Source organism: Podarcis pityusensis (genome assembly GCF_964106645.2).
Source record: "Podarcis pityusensis genome assembly, chromosome: 1".
NCBI lineage: Eukaryota > Metazoa > Chordata > Lepidosauria > Squamata > Lacertidae > Podarcis > Podarcis pityusensis.
The window spans coordinates 62449190-62473932 of record NC_138028.1 but is presented as its reverse complement, the minus strand read 5'-3'; the positions used below and the strand labels follow the sequence as shown (position 1 = coordinate 62473932).

General features: G+C 40.6%; 1 protein-coding gene across 4 annotated transcripts in view; it reads right to left on the bottom strand.

The window, feature by feature from the left end:
• Positions 1-24743, bottom strand: part of LUZP2 (leucine zipper protein 2) — a 346882-nt gene that overhangs the window by 6580 nt on the left and 315559 nt on the right. For all 4 annotated transcript variants that reach the window (XM_080983546.1, XM_080983544.1, XM_080983545.1 and 1 more), the window contains one exon: positions 11341-11430. In XM_080983546.1, coding sequence (XP_080839672.1) covers positions 11341-11430 — 90 coding nt within the window. The remainder of the gene's footprint in view (positions 1-11340; positions 11431-24743) is intronic.

Below are 24743 nucleotides of genomic sequence, written 5' to 3'. Positions count from 1 at the left end.
GACCCATTAAGCCACTTTTGGTGCCTACCGCCCCCACTTCCATTTTGCATTAGCCAGTTTAGAATCATCAGTGACATCCAAAATCACATCCAATATCACATCCACTTTGATTTTGGGCAATCACAGCGGGCTAAATGGAAGTCCCTTGAATAAGCAAAATGATGCCATTGGGTGTCACCCTCTGTACATACCCTAGAATGTCATTACTTTTAACCATGCCCAATAAGGGGATATTAGCAACTGGCCAGTACAGTAGTTACTTAGATATTCCAAATCCAGAGAGGGTTTATTGTGGAGTGATATTACCACTGCCTCGTTCAAGCAAGCAGGCAAGGCCACCCACTCTCGCAAGGAGGCATTAGTCACCTTCTTGGCACAGCCAGTTGTCCCCTCCTTGCTAGTTTTATCAGCCAAGAGGGGCAAGAGTCCAGAGCATATGTGATTTACCTAATCAATCCACCTCATCCACATCCTTGAGCCTTAGTAACTGAAACTCATCCAACACAACAGGACTAGACAGTGATCTGGACACGCCATGAGATTCATTTGCTGTGACAGCAGAGTCAAAACATGGTTTTATTATAGTTCAAGAAATATGTTACATATATTGAAGTAACTGCCGGTCAGCATTTAGCCAAATACCAAGAATTAGCACAAATTAAGTCAAAGCTGCATGATTATTTAATTCCAACAGTTATACTGCAGCATTTTACTGGGTGTGGGTGTATATTATAGCAATTCAGAGAATGAATGAGGTAAGCATCTTACAGGCTACTGATAATTGCTACTGTGTAGTATCAGGAAAGTGATTTAACAGAACAATCAGGCTATACATTTCCAAGGCCAAACAAGGGGACTTTGAAAGACAATTTTACTAAGGTATTATTCATTACTTTTGGAGGGCAGCTCTATTGCTGGAACACCTGAACAAAACAAAAGGACTCATAAATGTGTCTCTGTATTATTAAAACAATAGATTTTGGGAATCTAAAAGGGTCTATTCCATGAATGTAGTAGCTTTAACATAATGAATATGGACTTATTACAAGGTGATTAAACAAATGACATTGCCTCAAGGCCTCACCCATATTTAATGTGCTGGCATTTTAGGTCATCTTATAAATTTCTCTCTCTCTCTTTTGCTGGACTGTGTACTCACTTCCCTGTGTGTATAGAAGCCAGCACACCATAAAACCCTGCTTCAAACATGCAGAAAAAGCTTCAGGCAGCAGCATTGCAATGCTTCTCTGAAAGAAAGAACACAGAACTACATATTCAATAAAGATAGGGCATTGCACTACTGGTGCTGAACTGCAGCTGGTAAGTATCACCCCAATACTGAATTTACAAACACAGTATTGTTGTGAATGGGGATTTTCAAAGGCTTCTTTGAGTTGATGAGGAGGTGAGAGTTTGTTTCAAATTAGTCCTAATATAAATGATATTACCCAGCAAAAGCAAGCTCACACCTCTCACTGAGTTTGTATACGTACTTAAGGTACGTTTGTATACATACTTAAGATACATATAAGAGGCTCGTTTACAGTTATATTTTGGGAATGAGTCATGTTCTTGTGTAGCTGCATTGTTTTACACTTTCTGCATGTCCCGTGATCATATTATAAAGTAGTTGTGTTGCATGTTGTAAATTGAACACTGCTAGGAATAGTTTTTTTAAAAAAATCCAGTTCATTTCTTATCCATCAATATTTTTTTTGCTGTGGCGTGTGCAAATTTTTATTCTGAAAAAAGTTTGAGAACCACTAGTGTAGACTCTATTGAGATAGATGGACCAATAGACTGACTTGGTGTCTGATAGATTCCTACGTTCTTATGATAAAGGCTTTTTGCCACAATTTCCCATGTAGAAACAGACTTTCAGTTGAATGAAAATGATGATTTATTTATTCAATTTTTTAGAAAAGGAAAATGTACTGAATCAGGGCAATACCAGAACACAGAATTACAATTGCATTCAAACTCAATATCTCATCTTGCTTTCGTGAGGAAAAGGCAGAAGATGCATTCTACTCATGTGTTTCCCTGGTGTGTGAAGGGAAAAGGATGTGGTGAGCAGCTATGCCCTTGATGCCATGCATGTGCAAAGAATATCTTTCTGAAGATGTGAGGGCTGTGTGTGGAAACACAAGGAGGTGGGGTTATTGGGATGTAACCACATGCCAACAATGGGATGTGTTTACTTGGCCTCGACACATTTCTTCCTTGTGCACCAGGTGAAGGCATGAGTAAACATTTTTAAAGGGCCTTAATTTATTAGGTCTGGTGTAAAAAAATGACATGGAGCTACAGTGACTCCATATCCCATTACTCTCCCCAGGGCCGGATTTAGGTTTGATGAGGCCCTAAGCTACTGAAGGTAATGGGGCCCTTCATATGTCCAGCTGTCCTTTGTCAACAACAAATTGTCGCTGTTTTTTGTGTTGGATATATGGTATTTATGGACCTAATAGGTATCTAAAGCCATTTGCACATGCACAATGTAGGCACCCTATATATAGAAATGAGCAAACCAGTAATATTTTAGGGAGCAGGCTAGCAGGCGGACTTACATCATAGGAGCCTACACAACACAAAACACTGTTGCTGTATGTAGGTTTTGTTTTATTTGTTTTTTATCTTATATTTTGGAAATGCACATCCAGGTGTTTTTTCCTTTAATTTTTTGGGGGGGCCCCAAGAGAATGGGGCCCTAAGCTATAGCTTGTTTAGCTTATACGTAAATCCAGCACTGGCTCTCTTCTTGTAATGTCTAATACAAACAGAATGTGGTTGGACAACAACATGAGGGGCAGCTCCCCAACAACCTCTCTGGTTGCTGGGGAGCCAAAAGGTGCTGAAGTCACATCATGCACCGTACAGCGGTACCTCAGGTTACATACGCTTCAGGTTACATACGCTTCAGGTTACAGACCCCACTAACCCAGATCTTCGCTTCAGGATGAGAACAGAAATTGTGCTCCGGGGGCGCGGCAGCAGTGGGAGACCCCATTAGCTAAAGTGGTGCTTCAGGTTAAGAACAGTTTCAGGTTAAGTACGGACCTCCGGAACGAATTAAGTACTTAACCCGAGGTACCGCTGTATGTGTTTGATGTTATAAAGAAAAGAAAAAATGGAGTAACAGCAATAGCTCTGTGTCTCTTATAAGATAACCCTTTGTGAAAGTAATGATCCTCCATCAGGCTTCATCTCTTTCATAAGGGCATCCAGGCTTGAAGAAAATATAGCTGCAAAAGTTCGTTTAAACTCTTCTTGCCTATCTGCACTCTTTGGGATTTATAGGGTGAGTTTGCACTTTTTCTGTCACAGAATTTCAATGTGGACTTTCAATCTCTATAGCATGGTATGAAATGAAATTCCATAACACTGCTTGGAAGATTAAGGCCATGATCTCTGGATAATCATCTTGCTTCTCTTACTTAATATCTACCTGCAAGTCCAAGTTGCTCAACAAATGTTTCAGAGTCAATGTTGAAAATGGGGCGATATATTTTCATGTGGCTGTTCTTATTAGCTCTACGTGGAGTGACAGACAAATAAAGTATGTGGGAGTTAGGGCAGAGAGGATAGCAAAGATGGATGAGTCCGTATACCCGAGAGGCCATTGTATTAAGCAAGGAGGATACAATTCAGTGGCGATGCAATGGCTGACATGAAATTATCTTTGGAATGGCTGCTCTTGAGAAGGGAGGAATTATGTTATTTTAAGAACCAAGGTACTGAGTTATATTGCTCAGTAGGGAGAAGCAACAACATCCACACTCCATTATATGCAATATTAAGGCATTTAACTAGGATAATTTAAAACCAAAAAATGAAGTAAACTGAAAACAAGTCATTCCTTCCCTCAAGAGTTAAAAAAGAAGTTACATCTCTGGGTTACAGTATGAGATAGATTAGTGACAGCACAAATGAATTTAATATCACCAAGGCCACAGCCCTTTCCGTTTTCACCGAGGCAGCAATTTTGTTTTTCCTAAAGTTCACCTTGGGGGGGGGGGGGAGTGGCTGCTTGTGCTATCAGAGGCCACATTCTCCCGTATAATGAAATTATTCTCCTCCCCTGAGAGAAACGTGAGAATTTAAAATGCATATTTTATGGCAAAACATTTCCAAATACTCTTTGTCATATTGTGCCATAATAGTTGCATGTCTATAGATTGAATATACTCCCTTTGTATTTTTATTGCACGCAAAATGTCCATTTATAGCCTAATTAGAAAGTGGAGTTCATCCTTTTTAGATTCATCTTCGTTTTGTTTTACGCTGGTTTTAAGGTATATGCTTGTTTCTTGGTGTAAGTCCTATGAATTACTTTTGTAAAGGAAAAAGAAAAGTGATAAATAAATAAATAAATAGTTCTGTCCCAATCATATTGAAAAGACTTTCTGCATACTTATGCAAATCAGGGTGGAATCGACACACATATAAAAACCGTTCTGAAAATGCTTTTTTAAAAAGCATTTTTAAAACTACACTGAATTTTCCATAAGGCTCGCCATCGCCATCTAGTGTCACATTGTATATTGCATTTAAAACACACTTAAAACGTCTTATTTGCAGCTGTATAGCTGAATCCTAAATTAGGATGAGCAGACTTTGTTCAGGAGCAGTCCCATTTTCCCCCTCTCTCTGTTTTCCTCTCTCTGTTTTCTTCCTCTCTTTTATGGCTTGATTAAAGTCCCTGGTTGAAATGAAGAACCAGCTAATCTACTTCTTTGTAGACTGTGAATTTTTAAAAACTATCCATCCATCTATCCCTCCATCCCCATATAAAACACCAAAACATGCAATTAAGGTAGCATTCGTCAGAGTTCTAAATTACAGAGGACCAGAAGCAGATCAAATATCAAAATCCTTTTTCTCTGTACCCTCAGCAATACTGGTTTTCAAAAGGCTAGTTCTGGCAATGAAGTAACAGGAAGCTTATACACTGCATGTATGTTTCACTTATGGAAGAAATATGACCAGAACTAAATAATTGGACCTCAAATTAACAAAGTCATATTATCAAACTGGCCATTTTACAGATAGCTAACTTTCCCCAAACTCAGATTTTAATTAATCAAGTTTTAAAATATCTGTAATATGGAGCTTTGCAAGGCCAAGGGCAGCCTGAGCAGACAAGATTACAGATGCTTGATAAAGGGAGCTAATTGGTGTTGCATCTTTATAATGTCACGATCCTTTAAGTCATTTCTGTGTAGACTCTGCACTGTAAAGCTTTCTTTTGTATCTATGAAATACAACATAATAATTAGAATTTATCCTTGTGGGGAAAGGGGCGGGGGTGGAGAAATGATCTATTTCATTAAATGTATCTTTGCTTCCTGCTTCCCCTTTGTAACATCTTCTTCTCCCTGAACCCTGTTAGTAAATGCCATGGATTGTGGGCAGGCAAGTTAAAAGTTCTATCAGCCATGCTTTATTGAAATGTCAGATTGGTCCTTACTTGCATTTTTAATATGGGGGAACAACACTGTCTTGACTAATGCTTACATTTTGTTGTTGTTGTATACTATATCAAATGTCAGTAAAAGGAAAGCTTAGGTGTTCAAAACGCAATGATGTTGACAGTTTATGATTACCAAGTGACTGTTAAGGAAAAGTAAGTTTATTTATTTCTGCGTTTCCAAATGAAATATGTATGCTTATGATGCAATGATCATCCTCTTTATACAGCCACTAGAAAGAGAAAGAAGTGAGGAAATTGTGAAGTGAGATGTTAAACTACCTAGGACAATCAGAGGCATGGCTCCTGCCTTAACACATTACTCCTTCTTGATCAGTTTAGCATGCTGTTTGATCAGAAAAAGTACCTGGATGCAGAAACTCAAGTGATGAAATATGCAGCTTGATCAGTAAAGTATGTAGAAATTCAGCAAGTTCCAGTAGGTAGCTCAGCCAGTGAATTATACAGCAAAGCTAGGGAAGTACCCAGCTGGGAGCATAAATTATGAAAGTGGCTCAGTCAAGTATGCATCTTCATTAAAAGAATTTGAGAGGAAAAAATAAAATAGTAAAATTCAGCATGTCTCTTGGCTATTAAGTTATGCCAGTGGATATGCAAACGGCAACAATGGGACTACAAAGGTATTCAGCTAAATCAATGAAGCAAGACTCTGCTTAAGAAAACGGCACACTGCAGACCTGCCTGGTCTCATGCAACTTGTTTATTATGGTCGATGAAAATGGAGCAGGTCTAAATTATAAGGATTCCATAGGCTCATTAGAAGCTGGGAATGTATTTTTTCCAACTTGAAAGAAAAATGAAAAACCAGAATAGGGCTTATTTACAATCTTCTCATGCCACCTAGAAGTTACTCATACATGTGCTTACTCCTATGGAAGATGTGCAACAACAAAAATTGCTCATTGACCAGTCTATGTGAAAAAGAAACACTAGCCAGACCATCAATCTTCATTCATTTTCAAATGTAACCATGTCTTCACCCTGCACAAAGTGCTAAAGGATTGTTCACTGGTGTATGTTGTGACTGGGGGATGAAAGTGATTTAAGGAGGACCATTTTAAAAGCAAGGAGCAGTCTGGTGTGCTCCAATAAGGTTCATGTTGATATGGTTTGATTCCCCCCCCCCCGCACCAACTCATACCAAGTAACAGATTAACCCCAATATTTTAAGATTTGTAAAGTTCTTGAATGGAATTGGCACGGGCCTGAAAGTCTTCGCTGTATTACATCTGAGATGGATGTTGATTCAGCAAGCTTAGAAGTTAGATGTATCTTAGAAGTTAGAACCACTAAACCACCTACTTTTTGAACACACTCCTGCACCTTCATTAGTCATATTGCTAACTCTCTTGGGATGAAGTAGTGCATCCCTGTGTTTTAACCCTTATTGGCCCTTTAAGGAAAACAGGGAACAACTGAAGTTTAGGCCAAAAAGTTGGTCAATCTCAAATAAGATTTAGTCAACATCCAGTTTTCTCCTCTCAACAAACTCTACTGAGCCAGATAGCCAAAGGTGAGTGATCAAATTATGAAGCTTAAATGCCATGGTTGCTGAGAAATATGTACATGATATGGTCCATTGCTCAGCGTCCTCTGCCACCAAATGATTAATGATTTTTAAAAGGATTTGTTTAGCGCAGAAGTATGGTGGAAATAAATAAAACTGTTATCACTTTTTTCTCTTTTAAGAAAAGATGACCAAGGGCAAAGAGCTGGAAATCTGACATAGGATGATGAATGTAAACAATTGAAAACAAAGCAAATTGTTTTATAAAATGCTCAATTCTGATTCTTGGTGGTACTAACAATGATTAAAGTTATGCATCACATTCCTGTGCATATATTGCATCAGCAAATTGATTTATGCTAGACTGTGATTGCTTTATTTTCCATGAATGGTGCTATCATTTAATGAATTGAATTCATAATAACAGCATGTTTGTCTGGTTACCTGGGGTTAGTAAGGGCTTATATTCAGGTATTGTCTTTCTCTCTCTCCCCCCCCCCCTTGAATTTTAAAGGTGTAGCTTATATTTGGGTGTGACTTATATTCGGGCCAATACGATAGGTTGTGGTTTTTTGTTTTTTTTTTAATACTTTATTGTCACTTGTACAACTTGTATACAGTGAGATTACACGAGCACCCCCCCCAATCAGCTCTCTTAGTCTTAATTCCCCTCGCTTACTGATGCACACCCACCAAACCCGAAAGTCAGTTGCCCTGTAGTTATTTTTTTGTAGTGATCAGGTGAGATTGCTATGAGGAATTATAACAAATATAGAGTAAGCCTTCTGTGTCAGCAATGAAAGCATTGCGTTGACTGGGTTTAAACTATTTTGATATGATTCTTGATCAATCTACACCCCTGCATCCCCGTTCCATTTCTCTCTTCCCCACATGTCACATACGCAGCAGTTGCTTTGCCAGGCAGGCATCCTGTGCCATAAAGATAGTAGGCAAGTTACTTTGATGTAGTTTTCTTATATATAATCTTAAAATGTTAATCTTGGAGCCAGGAAACAGATCTCACATGAAGGTGGTAGTGATCTGGTCTTTCTGGCCATCCTTCTTATCATGTTTATTTCTCACCTCTGGGGTTCCCAGATGCACCCCTTTGTAGTTCTCAACTTATTTACCACCCCTTTGTAGTTCTCAACATATTTACCCCAAAATATATGCATGCTAATGAGTGTTGTAGTGTAACTTTTTCCCCACGTGGGGTTTGATGAAATGCTCAGAGGAAATACCGTATTTTTCGCCCTATAGGACACATTTTTCCCCTCCAAAAATGAAGGGGAAATGTGTGTGTGTCCTATGGGGCGAATGCAGGCTTTTGCTGAAGCCTGGAGAGCGAGAGGGGTCAGTGCGCACCGCCCCCTCTCGCTCTCCAGGCTTCAGAAGAGCCCCACCTCCAGCCCCACAAGCTCGGGGGACAGCGGGGAGGCAGAACACCGCCATCCCGCTGTCCCCCGACTTTGTTAGAAGGCTGGCAGGGGGAGAAGCCTGCTCCTCCCCGTCGCCAGCCCCGCAAACTCGGGGGACAGCGGGGAGGCGCAGCGTGCCTTTCCCGCTGTCCCCCGACTTGGTTAGAAGGCTGGCGGGGGGAAGAAGCCTGCTCCTCCCCATCGCCAGCCCCGCAAACTCGGGGGACAGAGGGGAGGCGCAGCGCGCCATCCCGCTGTCTCCCGACCTGGTTTGGAGGCTGGCAGAGGGCTTCCCCCTCCCCCAGCCCCGCAAGCTCCCAGAGCGATGCCAAAGCTGCGCGCAGCTTCGGCATGGCTCTGGGTCCCGTTCTGGGGGCTGGGGGAGGGGGAAGCTCGGGCTGGCGGAGAGCTTCCTGTTCTGGGAGCTGGGGTCGGGGGAAGCTCGGGCTTCCCCCGTCCCAGCCCCGCGCCTGGGGGGGTGAATAATATTTTTCCCTTTATCCCCCCCCCCCCAAATCTAGGTGCGTCCTATGGGCCGGTGTGTCCTATAGGGCGAAAAATACGGTATGATTGGTTCTTACGAGCACTGTGTAAAAGATTCTTTTGCTAATAAAATGGCCTGGTGAGGGGTGTGGTTTACGCATTTTCTCCGAGAGCCTTGCTGGTCAAAGCCTCGTGTCTTGTTTTTAATCAGGGTCCAGTCCTTCATTCAGTTGATGTTGTAGCGGAGGGGATTTTAATCAAGCTTGGAATGCATGGGAGGAGATTTTTCCTCCCTTGATATAGTTCCAATGAAAAGTGTTCTCCATGGTGTCTAGTAACCCTGGAAGACAAGGTTCCAGAGGTATCTATCAGAATTTGCCTCCTAGGGATGTGAGCTGGCTTTTTCATTGGAACAGTGCACATACTACAGTCCCAATGATAATCTCCACCAGTATTTACTAAAAACGGGGGTGGGTGGGGACCAACCAGGGCATTTCAAGTCATAACTCTCATAAGTTGTATGTCCATTACAACCATCATTGCCTTCCTCATGTTAAGAAAATGAACTTCTGCAGTGAGGAGTATTCAATACTGATGGATAACTCTGGAGGATGAAGGTTCAAAATCACATCAGGAGGCTCCATCAGTAGAGAGGGTTGCCTTTGCAGCAGATGGAAGCCAATGAAACTGGCAATGGCGAGATAATGGAGGTAGGTATTTAGAAATACACTTTAAAATTTGCTGACATTGACAAAATCAGATGCTCAACTTTCAGATTTTGAATGAATTCAACAGAGGAAGAAAATACACTGGTGCAAAACTATTTTCCTGTTTGGCAACTAGTGTAATCAGACAAAGAATCATACATTTTCAACAGAGTACCGACATGTAATATGGTTTGGGCTCATTAATTACATATGGCTTCTTTCACCTCTTTTGTACAGTTTCTTATGGATCATTATTGGAAGCAGAAGCTTAATGAGAAATGCTAGCCCTGAGAAATTCACACTTGCTCCTACCGAGTAGTAATTTATCTTCAGATCTAACTACTCAGAACCTAATCTTATTATTCAGTCTTGAATGTGTTACTGAATTTCCGTTACTTTATTTATAATGAGACGAGAATGGCAGAGGATTAAAGAACAGGAGGAGAACAGTTAAGGTTTTGATTGCGTTCAAGTCAGGAAACGCAGCCCAGCTTATCAAAGTAATGAAGTTCCCTGCCTTCACCCAACGCATCACCTGCTTAGTGATGCACAATTTTATTCTTCCACCACTTCAGAATTGTTTTGCTGATTAAATAGGCAACTCAGAAGTACCGTTCATATGATTCTATAGCACTAATTGCTGAATAGTTAACAAGTGCTTCTCTGAATTTCTAACTATTCTGTGTTTCCAGTGCTTTTCAGACAATCTAACAGATAGTCAAAAGGAAGCACAGCCCACCCAATGTCAAGTTAGTACAAATATTCCAGATTTCAGATTGTGAACATTCCAAAGGAACAGATGCTGCAGCATGCTTTTTAGGTCATTTTATTTTATTTTTTTTAACAAAAAATGTATCTCTGACAGGCTTCCTTTCTAATGGGGCAGTTATATAATTACTTATCTACCAACAGCACATTATCGTTAACCACATCTCCATGTGAGGGGAGAATTCAGCTGCTTACTTCATACAACGAATTCCCAATTTCCACAAAGCATACCAACCCATTCTATGTGACACACATTCAAACACACCCTTGCACTATTTATTTATGACACTGATACCCCATCTTTCTTCCAAGCAGCTCAAGGCAGTGTATCTAGTTCTCCCTCTGCCATTTCATCCTCACAACCACCCTGTAAGGAATGCTGGTTGAAAGATAGTGAATGGTGCACGGTAACCCAATGAGCTTCATGGCTGTGTGGGGATTTGAACCTGTGGCTCTCTCCCACTTCCACCCTCTAGTCTGACACACGAACCGCTTCTCCATTTTGAATCCCTGCCACTAGGCATAAATAACAAGGCATCAGGCTAGTAAAGATTTGCTGTGATTTGCTACACTTCACAGTGACTTCCTATTTGTACCAGCAGTACCTTGTGACAATGCAAGCAGAATGTGCATCCCTATGGAAAATAAACTGATTTGGTGTGGTAAATTCACAAGTGAATAAACCAGGTGGATTACAAGCAGTCAATGATTAAATCACATTTCTAACATTCCTTTTTGAAAGCTTTGCAATCCTGTTAATTAATCTCTCAAGCAAAACCAGGGAGAGTAGACTCTTACATCAAAAGGCATCTCCTTTGCAGCACCTGAATATAAAACAACCTTATTCCCCCCTAATATAATGCTATATATCATATTCTGATCATTACAATCAAATAAATATGCATCTCCTCTAAAGTCTGCACACAGTGCACATTAAGTCTTGACTTCTGAATGGATTAAACTTACATCTTGTGAGTTGCATTCCGAAGTGCTTTGATTATTATCTTCATTTCTTGAGGAAACCCGAAGAGTCTCTTTGTCTTCAGGAGCTCTTTGCTAGATGACAAGAAAGATAAAAGACTGTGAAAAAATACTGCAGGGATATTTATCTGTTGGATTCGTCTCTGCCTTCTTTCAAATAACTGTTGTAAACAATTACTACCTGGAAATCAGAAATCTATTTCAAAACATTCAGCAGCACAACTATTATTTGCTATCTGTTGGATCTGAAGAACTGTTTGACGCTCTTGAAAGAGAACTCTCCTGCCTCTGAGCACCCCTGAAAAGCAACTCTTGAGGGCCGAGGGACAGGGATAGAGCTTAGGATCTGCAGTGGGAGATGCTAAATGCTAGAAGCACCTTGCATGAGTTAAAAGGTAAAGGTAAAGGGACCCTTGACCATTAGGTCCAGTCGTGACCGACTCTGGGGTTGCAGCGCTCATCTCACTTTATTGGCCGAGGGAGCCGGCGTACAGCTTCCGGGTCATGTGGCCAGCATGACTAAGCCACTTCTGGTGAACCAGAGCAGCCCACGGAAACACCGTTTACCTTCCCGCTGGAGTGGTACCTATTTATCTACTTGCACTTCATGTTTTCGAACTGCTAGGTTGGCAGGATCAGGGACCGAGCGACGGGAGCTTACCCCATCACGGGGATTCGAACCGCCAACCTTCTGATCGGCAAGTCCTAGGCTCTGTGGTTTAACCCACAGCACCACCTGCGTCCCTTGCATGAGTTGAAGCCCCACAAAATCTGCTCCACAGTGTTCCCCAATACCCTGGAGCAGATTTTGAAAGTGACAGGGTTACAAAGGAAAGGGAGGAAAGGGGAAATCTTACTGCATGTGTGAAGGCCTCATGCAGTGAAGGTTTGGGTGCAACTAATGGTTAAATCTGTCAATTCTGGTTACTCTCAGTTTCTCATTTTTCCACTTTTGTGTTCATTTCTCCACATTTCCACATCAGTTTGCAAATTATTTTGATGTATCCCCCAGTCAGCAAAGATGAAGCCTATAAAAAAAGGGCTATTATCGACCACATGTGTGGAGTAAATACTTCCAAATTTGCCCATTGGAAATACACAGATTGTTAGCTATCGTATGAATTAATTGCTACTGAGCTTAAGTTATTGTGGCATTTTGTTTTTAATATAATTTATTTAAATCTCGTTGTAACAGTAAGATATGCAATTACTAATAACGGATATCTAATTACAATTTACATCCTAATTATAAAGAGCACACCATTCACAAGTCAAATAAAAACCTAGTTAGCAGTCTGCTTGTACAACTGTGCACTCAGGGGTGAATCATCTTGGAAAGCACTCCAGCCCCTTATCCAATTTGTCTTTGCATTTCTGAAGCCTGCTGATGACTTTCATATTTCAGGACTGTGTGTGCAGTATATGCAGGGTTCCGCATTCCAGCAATACTTTCACAAATTAGAGAGATTTACAGGTGAGACCTTTTCATGCTTGACCAAAAATCACGTTTCAAATTTCAGAAACTTAAGAATTAAGTAAAGCCGTTTGCAGTCCACTTAACTTATGCATGGGCTTGCTGATGAAACTAAAATCTATTTGTGTTTGCACAGCTTTCAGTAAAAGATAATATATAAAAGAAGAATTAAACATCCAGTTTGCTTGAAACAGAATAGCAAGCCAAACTCATTATTTTTCTGTGTTGCTCTCCAAATTTTGTGCTGGAATAAATGATACATTCCTGTTCCAGTCTATGCTTCCTATTTTCTCTCTCTGTTTCAATCTATATAGTTCCCTTTTCATTATAAACTACTTACCATTTCTCTTCTTTGTATTATTATAATCTTCCGTGTCTTTCATTATCTCTTCACTGCCTAATACTGCTACGGTGCTCTCTAATCATGATGCTTCTAGTTAGTGACCTTTTTTTGACATTGGTATGTCATTTCAGGTTTTTTTCACCGAATAAGCTAATTTTCAGCTGTTCAGATAGCTTCTCACTCACAACACCTTTTGGATCAGATTGTAACACCCTTGCATTCTTTTTTTTCCTTTTTTATTCCTTTTAAAATATTTACTAATATTAACAACAAAATATAACAATACGCCAAAACAAGAAAGAAACAATTCCAAATCTTACAGATTAAAACACAAAACTAAGAATGAAAGAAAATAAAAAGAAAAAAGAAAAGGTTACAGACGTTTCAGGTTACAGAAACGTATCTCGGGTTAAGAACTTTGCTTCAGGATGAGAACAGAAATGGCGCGGCGGTGGCGCGGCGGCAGCAAGAGGCCCCATTAGCTAAAGTGGTACCTCAGGTTAAGAACAGTTTCAGGTTAATAACGGACGTCCAGAACGAATTAAGTTCTTAACCTGAGGTATCACTGTACATTTTCATATAATTCTCTCTTATTAAATAACATGCTGTGAAATTTATGGTTTTTGTCCATAATTTTTCTACTCTTTGTATTCTGTTGTATGGCCTAGATCTTGTTCCTACTTTTTAATGCCATTTCCCTTTTCTTCTTTTTCTGATTGTCCATTCTGTAACAATTTGTAGATTTTTGAGATAGTCTTTTGATTATTGTATAATATTTCCTTTTCCCATACCAATTTTTTTTTTATCAAAACCCTTTGATTTTTTATCCTTCTTGAACGTTGCTGTTAGCTGGTAGTATTCTAGCCAATTAACCCCACTCTGTTTTAGTTCTTCAAATTTTTTCACTTTTGGGCAATAATTTATCTCCTCCACAAGTTCCCTATATGTTAGCCAATTATCTTTCATGTTATTTCTATGACTAGCCAATGGTTCTATAGACGATAGCCACCAGGGAGTTTTAGTTGTTACTACTGCTTTGTTCCTTTCCCAAACTTCAAATAGGGCCTTCCTCACCAAATGGTTAGTAAAGCCTCTATGTGCTTTTATTTTGTCATGTCCTAGGTAGCCATGCCACTCAAAGACTTGGTCCCAGCCCTCCAAATCCAGAACTTCAGTACACTTAAGGATACTGTTCCTTATCACCTCTATAATCTCTTCAGTCTCTATATCCGAATTTAAATAAATATATTCACTGCTTTCAATTTCCAGAAATTTATTTCCTCTGACATAATCTCTAATTTTATTCTCTTCTTTGTGTTCCAATTCGTATAATTTTTTATAGAAATTTCTGAACTTAACCTTTATTTGATCTGGTTCTGTGGTTTCCTTACCTTGTTCTATAATTTTATTTATAACTCTTTCCACTTGTCTTTCCTTTGTAAGCCAACCCCCAGTAATGTCCAGGACGTATGGCAGCTCTAGCTATTATGAAGTGAAAAGAAATCCCATTTCCATTAGGCTTGGGGTCCAGCAACCTGCTCCATAACTCCTTGAGTGACCTATGAAAAGCAAGCTATGTATTTCCAGCTTGCTTTGGACATAATGCTAAATCATAATTTACTATTACAGGAATTAACTTGGGCAAACCTCATGCTCATTCATTCCCGCTCTCTCTTCTTCCACCAGCATGCCTGTGAGGAGACCGGAAGCATCCATGTATCATTTTTAAACTAGCATTGCTTCTTGTTGACTGTATACTGCAGGTGCAGGGAAGGACACAGGAACGGGTTAAAAGAGAGAGAGGGTGAGGAGGAAGGGGGAGGCTTTTATATACATATGGTCTCTGTGTGTGAGATGTATGTGGTGAATGTGAGGGAGGAAGGGGGGGGGATTTGTGTGTGAGAGAGAGATGCATACATGTCTATGGGTATGCAGTGCCGGCACCTTTCCCAGCTCGAAATGTTAAAGGTTGCACTTTAATGTTAAAAGTTAAATGTTAAAAGTTGCATTTACTGTGACAACTTCTTGGTGAGTACCGGCACCTTTTCTTCTTAAAAAAAGCACCGAGTAGGACACAGGTGACCTCACAACAACCATGAGGTTTCCATGGGAGGTTTGTGCTATGCCAGGCCACCCATGGCAGCTATTTTATGACTGGCACCCACAGCACTTTCTCAAATTTAAAAATGTGACCACTGGTTTAAAATCACTGGGAACCCATGGTTTATTGTTCTGGAATGTTCTGTAGCCATAGTCCTCTGCCTTCCTGTACCTCACCTCAGCCTAGACCTTTCCTTTGCCCTTTCCAAAAGTCAGAGATTGATGTGCATTATAATGAGTGAAATAATATTTGATCCCCTATCAACCAGTCAGATGTCAGGCTACCTGGTATCTTCTCTGTATGTAACCAGCTGAGATTAGAAGCTCCTCCAGTAAGGGAGAGGTTTTACCTGTAATCCCAGCTCGTTACAATACCAGAACTATATGGGGGGGAACTTGTCAGTGATCTCAGGGCAGCTGGGACCATAGTCACAATGAAAACAGTTGGTAACACACCATGCCGTGAAGGACTGAAATCTTACAGAGCTCGCAAGCTCCCCTTGCTCAAGACAACACATGTACAGGCCCGTCTGCAGTTTGCCAATGCACATCTGAATGACCCAGAGGAAAACTGGGTGAAAGTGTTGTGGGCAGATGAGACCAAAATCAAGCTCTTTGGCATCAACTCAACTCCCGGGTTTGGAGGAGGAGGAATGCTGCCTATGACCCCAAGAACACCATCCCCACCATCAAAGATGGAAGGGGCATATTATGCTTTGGAGGTGTTTTTCTGCTAAGGGGACAGGACACCTTCACCGAATCGAAGGGACGATGGAGCAGACCATGTATCGTCAAATCTTGGGTGAGCACCTCCTTTCCTTAGCCAGGGCATTGAAAATTGGTCAAGGATGAGTATTCCAGCATGACAATGACCCAAGACACACGGCCAAGGCAACAAAGGAATGGCTCAAGAAGAAGCACATTAAGGTCCTGGAGTAGCCTAGCCAGTCTCCAGACCTTAATCCCATCAAAAATCTGTGGAGGGAGCTGAAGGTTCGAGTAGCTACACATCAGCCTCGAAATCTTACTGACTTGGAGAGGATCTGCAAAGAGGAGTGGGACAAAATACCTCCTGAGATGTGTGCAAACCTGGTGGCCACCTACAAGAAACGTCTGACCTCTGTAACTGCCAACAAGGGTTTTGCCACCAAGTACTAAGTTGTCTTTTGCAAAGGGATCAAATACTTATTTCACTCATTATAATGCACATCAATCGCTGACTTTTGTCTTCTGGGTTTCTGGGGGTTGTCTAATAATAATAATAATAATAATAATAATAATTTATTTATACCCCGCCCATCTGGCTGGGCTTCCCCAGCCACTTTGGGCGGCCTCCAAAAAAATATTAAAATACTGTAATACATCAAACATTAAAAGCTTTCAAATGTGTCAATTTCTGTTGTTATTCTGTCTCTCACAGCTACAATAAACCTACCATTAAAATTATGGACTGGTCATCTCTTCGTCAGGGGGCAAACGGGCAAATTTAGCAGGGGATCAAATACTTTCCCCCCTCACTGTCAGCAGGATTACTGTACTGCTGAGGCCATTACTGCTTGATACAGAACAGGAAACAAGCGTATGATTCACTCTGTGAGGACAGGGCTGACTTGGAAATCATGAATTGGGGCTCTCTATTTCAGGAGTGTGGTGAAGGTTGTAGCTCAATGACTGAACATCTGCTTTGTGTGCAAAAGGTCCTATATTCAGTCCTCAGGATTTCCAAGTAAGTATGGGAGAGACGCCTGGAGTGCTACAGTTAATAAGTGTCAACAATATTGAGGTAGATGAACCAACGGCAGTCCCTATATTCATAAAGGACATCACACTAGTATTTTGTAATGGGATCAAATAAATGAAATATTGAAAGACATGCCTCTCCACACCATTTTTCCACTGCAGTTGCTTGAAATAAATTGAGCAACATGGCCAAGTCATAGACTATTTAGATATAACAAGTGTAGTGTGAGGCCCTATTATCCCAAAGAGATAAAATGTTCAATTTGCATCAAATAAATGAAGCAAGTAAACACAATGAGAACTGACGTGTGTGTTTTGTTTTTTTTTAAAGAATAACCATACAATAATAACCAATATGGGAAAATCTGCTGAACTGAAGACATGGCCTATTAAGCCAATTACCAGGGTAGCTTTGAAATATATGACTTTACCCTGTGGCAATAGTAGACATTTAGGATTTCACCTTAAATTTAGATAGCAATGTTTCTAAATTTGACAAAGCTCCCCCCCCCCTTTGCCTTTGTGGTACGGCTACTCACATTTAAAATACAATTACACTTCTATCAAAATGCCTACTTTAATATGAAGCTTCATCTTATCCCTCCAATCTGGCCAGCTGAAGTCTGCTGATGCCAGCTCAGTTAACTCCCTGTGAGGCAACAATAATGACAGATGAGCAGCCAGACAGATGGCAACTAATAGGCCAGGACTAAACCTAAGCTTGGCAAGGCCCACTGTGCATTTGAATATCTATCTAGGAGATTTTTTGCTTGGTATTTGGGACAAAGGTATTTATCTGATAGCATTTTTTCACAGAGGGTCAGAGCAGCTTGGTAGGAGAAACTAGCAAGAGCATTCTGGACCTCCAGTTCTGTGAAGAACCTGTGTCTCCCAAACATGACCCACCCCTTCTGGAAGAATCAAAAGCACAAGCCTCTGTAGGATGCTTCACACATAACAGCAACTGAAAGTAGCTGTGTCAAATGTGTCAATTTCAGTTTTTCCTCAGTTTCTCACTTTTTCCAGTTTGGTTCTCTACATTTCCACATTAGGTTGGGCAGATTTCTCTAATATACATGTTTTTTTATATTCCTCCTTCCCTAATTGCACATCTTTTGCAAAACAATTTCCTCTTATATAAAGTACTTTTGTATGTTATTTTCAAGACTATATTCATTTATAGACATACTCTAGTATATGCATTTCTGTACACATTATTTGGCTGGGGGACTACAATATGAAATTCAGCAACATGCTAATTTTGAAGGGTAGTTTTTCCAATTTTCAAATTGTTTCAGAAAGTACAAATTACCGTATTTTTTCGTGTATAAGACTAGGTTTTTTTCCTTAAAAATAATGTCCAAAATTTGAGGGCATCTTATACACGGATAGATCTTCCCCCATTTTCTTAAATCGGAGTCCCCCAAAATAGGGGGCGTCTTATAGACGGAAAATACGGTAAGCACCATATATTCACACTAAATGCAAACTTAATTGAACTTCTCCTCTGCAGCTTGAAGAGGGTATGTTTGTGGTGGCAGTGCCTTCTGAAATCTGGGGAGCAGCAATGCACAAGATGGCCTCCTCACTGGTGGTCCTTAGGCTATGCAACTCCTTCCCCTTGAAGATACAGATGGGTAGCCGTGTTGGTCTGCCATAGTCGAAATAAAAAAATTCCTTCCTGTAGCACCTTAAAGACCAACTAAGTTAGTTCTTGGTATAAGCTTTCGTGTGCATGCACACTGTGTATCTGAAGAAGTGTGCATGCACACGAAAGCTTATACCAAGAACTAACTTAGTTGGTCTTTAAGGTGCTACAGGAAGGAATTTTTTTATTTCGCCCTTGAAGATAGACCAGGTATTGTCTCTTTTAAAATTCTGCCAATAGTTTATGACACATTTCTCTGCTCAGATCTTTGAATGGATCGAGTTCCTCTTTGCAATATTGTTATATTTGTGGAAAATTCTTTCTGAACAGGTTTTGATTAACAGTTTTAATTGTCATTTTGAAATGTTGTGTACCCACTCTCAGGATCTTTTGGTGATGCATGGGTTATAAAAGCAATAAATAAACAGCTATGCAAATAAGAGTAAACTGAAAAACCTCCCATTTGTAAATGTGCTTAAACCAGTCCTCACCAAGCTGATGCCCTCTGGATGTTGTTGGATTTGAGCTTTCCCCAAGCCCCAACCAGCATGACCAATGGTCAGGGATGAAGAGAGTTGTAATCCAACAACATCTGGACATACAAAGAGAATGGTAGAAAATCCCAGGCATTTGTTATAATGTTTGGTTTCTCAATCTCTTTAATGAACATGCACTATTGTTCAAAAAATTCTGAAAAGGATCTGACAGTTTCATGGTTATCCTAGGCCAAACCTTTCCCAAAGTTAAAGCATTGCATTCACTGGCTGTTCCGTAAATCACCCTACCTAAATCAGAACACAGCTGGCAAGAAATTCTAAATTAATTTGCATTCATTTGATTAAAAGAATAAAGGAAAACCCTAAAGCCAAACTGATTGCCCAAAGTGGTGATTATTTCCTTGCAGGCATCATGCAGGTACCAATTAGCATAAACAAGAATTCCCTCTCTGTGCTAAAAAGTTTTACTGAACCATATTTTATGGAGGTCACCATCTCTAAAGCGAAAGAATATAATCAGATTTTTTTTAAAAAAAATCTTCACTAGTTACTACTTCCTCTTTTCATATTTTGAAAGAGAACACCCAGCTGATATGTGCAATAGACTATGAGCTTGCAGCATTACATTCAGATTGGTAGATCTCACTGTATAAAGAAACCCTCAGATTACCAACTCCAGGTTCTGAGAAGCTCCTGGGCAATAAACCCTCATTGGACCTCCTCTCCTTCAGTGACTCTAATAATTATTTGCTGCTGTGGTTGCTTCTTTTCCCCATCATTGTCATTACCTGCTTACTAGCCAGGTAGAGGGCTCACTAGATCACTCGCTGGATCATCACTTTGTCATGGTGAGTGGGCTTGCATGGTTCTATGAGCCTCATGAGCAAAGCCATTGGGAGTCTCATAATTCCAGCAGGGTCACCCAAGACAGTAAGATCAAAGGGGAGGAGCTAAACAAAGAATGATCCAAAAAGTCCTCAATGGCTGAACAGGCGGGTGATAACAAGTGGTATGTTACAACGGATGTGAAAGCAGATGAAGGCTGCAGCAAATAAGAATCTACTAGTCGTCATGATACTCATGCCATCGGAACAGAGCCTTACTGCAAAGACTTTATGTTGGTCAGTGTGCACTGATCTCCACACATAAAACAAATTCTTGCACAGGTGTCTTCCAAAAAGCCATCCCAAACCCAACCCATCCCTCTCCCAAAAAGTTCCATGGTGATCAGCAAATGGTAATGGTGGCAGGACCCTGAAATCTGGAAGCCCCTAATCATGAACCGGCACATGGCCAGTGGATACAGGTTCTGTCCTGACTTAAGGAGTGAGGCAGTTTAGTAGCTCGGCAGTTGTATCCATGACTGAGCAGTCCTAATTAGGATCCATTTTGCTCACCCCAAAAAGGGGGAGGGGCAAGAAAAGGTGCTGTAAACATAGTCTGCCTCTTTTCCCCCTGACTGTGTTCATGGAAAACAATCTTACTCGGCTGCGAGTGATCACCGAAGAAGAAGAAGAAGAAGAAGAAGAAGAAGAGGGCCAATGAGAAAGCAAGGATCTGCACCTCAACACCACTGTTTGATTGTTCATGCCTCTGGGCCAGAATGAGAACAAACAGATTGCAATAGTGAAGGGAAGAGGATCCAGGGGGCTTTTGTAAGTGCCCCCTTCTATGGTGTGGCCCCTTGGCAGATGCCCAGCTGTGTTGGTTTGATGCCAGCATGAAAGGCTTATGCCAAATAATTCAGTTGCTTAATGGTTAAAGCCACACAGAGAAGGTCATAGCTCAGTGAAAGTGCAGCTGCATAGCACGCTGAAGATCCCAAGTTCAGTCCATATCATACCCAGGTAAGACTGGGGCAGATTCCTGTCTGAAACCCCAGAGAGTTGCTGCCAGTCAATATAGACACTAGAGTGATATTTCGGGTTACAGACGCTTAAGATTACAGATGCTTCAGGTTACAGACTCCGCTAACCCAGAAATAGTACCTCTGGTTAAGAACTTTGCTTCAGGATAAGAATAGAAATTGTGTGGCGGTGGTGCGGTGGCAGTGGGAGGCCCCATCAGCCAAAGTGGTACCTCAGGTTAAGAACATACTGAGTTGGATCATTGGTTATACCTAGCTCAGTACAGTGGTACTTCTGGGTAAGAACTTAATTCGTTCCGGAGGTCTGTTCTTAACCTGAAAATGTTCTTAACTGTGTAACTAATCCTATGGTGTAAGATTAAGCCTTATTCCTTAGAAAGTGCACCTTGATGAGATCTGACAACTTTCTGCAATGAAGAAAAAGGTATTGGCATTATTGTACGGTGACCTTGCTTTATCTCCTCTCTTGCCTCTCTCTCTCTCACACACACACTGCTCCATAGTAGTAAATAGGTGTTAGGCAATGTAGTGATACTTTGTCTTCAAGCAAATGAACAGGGGTAGGACAGCTTGACCCCAGACATGACTAAAAAGCGGCTGCTTAATTGCTTGCCATCTCAAAAAGAAATTCAATAGAGCTGTGGCTATTGACTATTGAAGTGAATGAATATTGTGTCCTGGTCCTAGCCACTTGCCAGAGGACCAATAGCACATGGGAGTTTGCTTCTTCTTCTTCTTCCAGAAAAAGCACTCCAAAGCAACTGATCGTGGGCCTCCAAACACAGAGTCAAATTTCAGCCTAGTCCCAACCCTTTGCCAGACAATTTAGTAGAGGCCTCTGATAACGGAAGGTGGAAGGTGATTTTAAGCAATTCCACCTCTCCCTAAATATTCCTGTACCACCTTCCATGCTGTTCTGGAGGCTCCCCAACTTTTTGTAGTAGTTGAGGGGAGGTTGCAGGGGGAGAGGGAAGTGGTGAAAAATCACTCCATTAGGTGAGGTATATTTTGGAATTAAAGCCTTTCTATTTGTGGATTTGAACAAAGGGATTCCACTAAGTGGAAATCCCTTTAGGAAAAAGACAATTTTGATAGGAATTGGAGTACATGAACACATGGTACATTTAAAAAAATCACCAAATATCCATCAATTTCTAATGATTCCTTGCATTGGATATATTGTGCTAAGGAGGACAACTCCACATTTAGACATTGGACTTTTGTGGGTCCTCCTCCCAGTTCTCTGAAATGTTGATTAAACTTTAATCTGTTTCATAATTTTCATTAAAAAGTGGATTATTGCTGTCTTGCATCTCCAAACATGTTCATAGCCTATTTCAGCATATGTTGTAAGTATTAACATATGCAGTACCAATGCTAGTAACTATGCTTTTATTATTGTGACACTTTCCCCCATTTGTTTCAAAATCTTCTCTGTGGGTCAAAGGAAAAACGGCAACTTCCTCAACTGCCTATTGATAAAAACACAGGAATACATCGTTTCATTTTAAAACACTGAAACTTTCCACACTGCACAACTCTTTGCCCCAGACGTACTGGGCAAACTAGTTGCTAATAGTGGAAAGGGGTCTGCTGGGATCAATCTATGACAGTAACAGCCATTTAAAAGAGATACAACAAAGCATTCCATGGGATTTCAAGAGCCTGGGGAAAGTGTTCTTTTCTCAAAAGCCTCAGACACTGCTAAGAGCCCCACTTAGAGGGACTAGGCTGAAAGATGTTCTCAATAAAAAACAGGGGGGAATCGTGAGCACTACTTTAATATACGCCCCCTGGGAAACTATGTGTTTCAGAAAGTTACAGTTAAGAACATTATTTCTTACACTTGGGGATATATGGGGGGGTGTACTCTATGAACCTCTGTCTTCTTCTTCTTTGGCGATCACTCGTAGCCAAGTAAGATTGTCTTCCAGTCTGTAAGTGACTGTGGAGGCCAATTCTGGATCCACACATCCTTCCACAGTGGGGACATTGGTTTCTGGGCAGGAGTTGATCATGGTGTGGATTTGCCAAGCGTGCCTTCCTCTTAGCACATTTCTCCCTTGCATCCTGAGTTTGAGTGTCTTCAAAGCCCATGATACCTTTGGTAAAGGCTGTTCTCCAGTTGGAGCACTCACAGGCAAGTGTTTCCCAATTGTTAGTGTTTATGCTACATTTTTAAAGTTTTGCCTTGAGATAGTCTTTAAACCTCTTTTGTTGACCATCAGCATTACGCTTTCCATTTTTAAGTTCGGAATAGAGTAGTTGCTTTGGAAGATGATCATCAGGCATCTGCACAACATGACTAGGCCAACGAAGTTGATGATGAAGATTCATTGCTTCAACACTGGTGATCTTTGCTTCTTCCAGTACACTGATATTAGTTTGCCTGTCTTCCCAAGCGATGTGTAAAAAATTTCAGAAACACCGTTGATGGAATCTTTCAAGGAGTTGGAGATGGTCTATGTTTCACAAGCATATAGTAAGGTTGATAGTACAATAGCTTTGTAAACAAGCGGTTTGGTTTCCCTGCGTATATGTCTGTGTGTAGACACACACAATGGGATTAAGTGCAAAAATGTATAGCTATACTTGGACTTAGAATTTAGATTGCAAGCTCTTGAGGGCAGAGAACTGCTTTTTGGTTATGTGAAACAGTTCCTGCTTTTAGCTTCCCATAGGAATCTGGATGGCCAGAGAACAGGAGGCTGGACTGGATGGGTCACTGGCCTCATCCAGCAGGTGTGTTAAGGATTGCAGCCTTGTTTATTTTTATTTTTTTAAAAGGAAATGTATGCACAATGTGTTATGTTACCTTGGAAGAGGGCTAGAGACAACAGCACCTCCTTTTGTTGCGTTTAGCATTAGTCACCTCTATTATTCTGTGGAAGGTTAGGAAAGTGATTGGGAAATGCAGAAAAAAATGTGGGATAAATGACTTGTGTAATGGAAAGATGTGTAACTACCACACAAGTGAATCAGGATGAATGCACAATAAAGACCAGGTATTGCATGACCTCCATGTAAATTTTGTGCAAGCAAATCAGAATGAATGGTCAATAAACAGATTTTTATTGGTTGTAACTTAAATTTAATCTTACGACGTTGTGGTTGACCAAGACCTGGTTTCCTGTTTTCTGCATCTGTGTTGCGAACCTAACTTCATAGATTAGCTGCATATGTAGGAAAGCAAAACAAAACATTTATCTTATGGGAAATTGTAGAGGGAAACCCAGCAATGTGGTCACTGCTTTTTATTTGTGTCCAGTATTCCAGCATTTTTGTTCCCATTTGTGCAAAAGCAAGCCAACTTTTCTGGGATTGCATCAAGAATACAAATGGGATATTTAGGGTATAAGCCTGAAGCCACTTTATCCTATAAGATTCATGCATTTCAATAGATGTGTTCCTTGCTGTTTTGACAACTGGACTGTCACTTTGATTTCATGTCTTCTTCTGGAGACAGAAAGTAAGAAGTCATTGCAGGTTTCTTTTTAAAAAATCAAGTTGAGAGACAGAAAGAGACTGACCAAATAAGAGTTCTCTTCAGTATATGAGCTCATTGTTTCCGCAATTATCCAATTTGCTTTGTCTTGAGTTCTGCCATGCCACCCTGCACTTAAGCTTACATCTCAGTTTAAAGGTCTGATAACTGTGAAAAATACTTATCAGCAGAACAGCCCTGCAGAGTAGCAGCTGCTTTGCCAGCTGGAGATAAA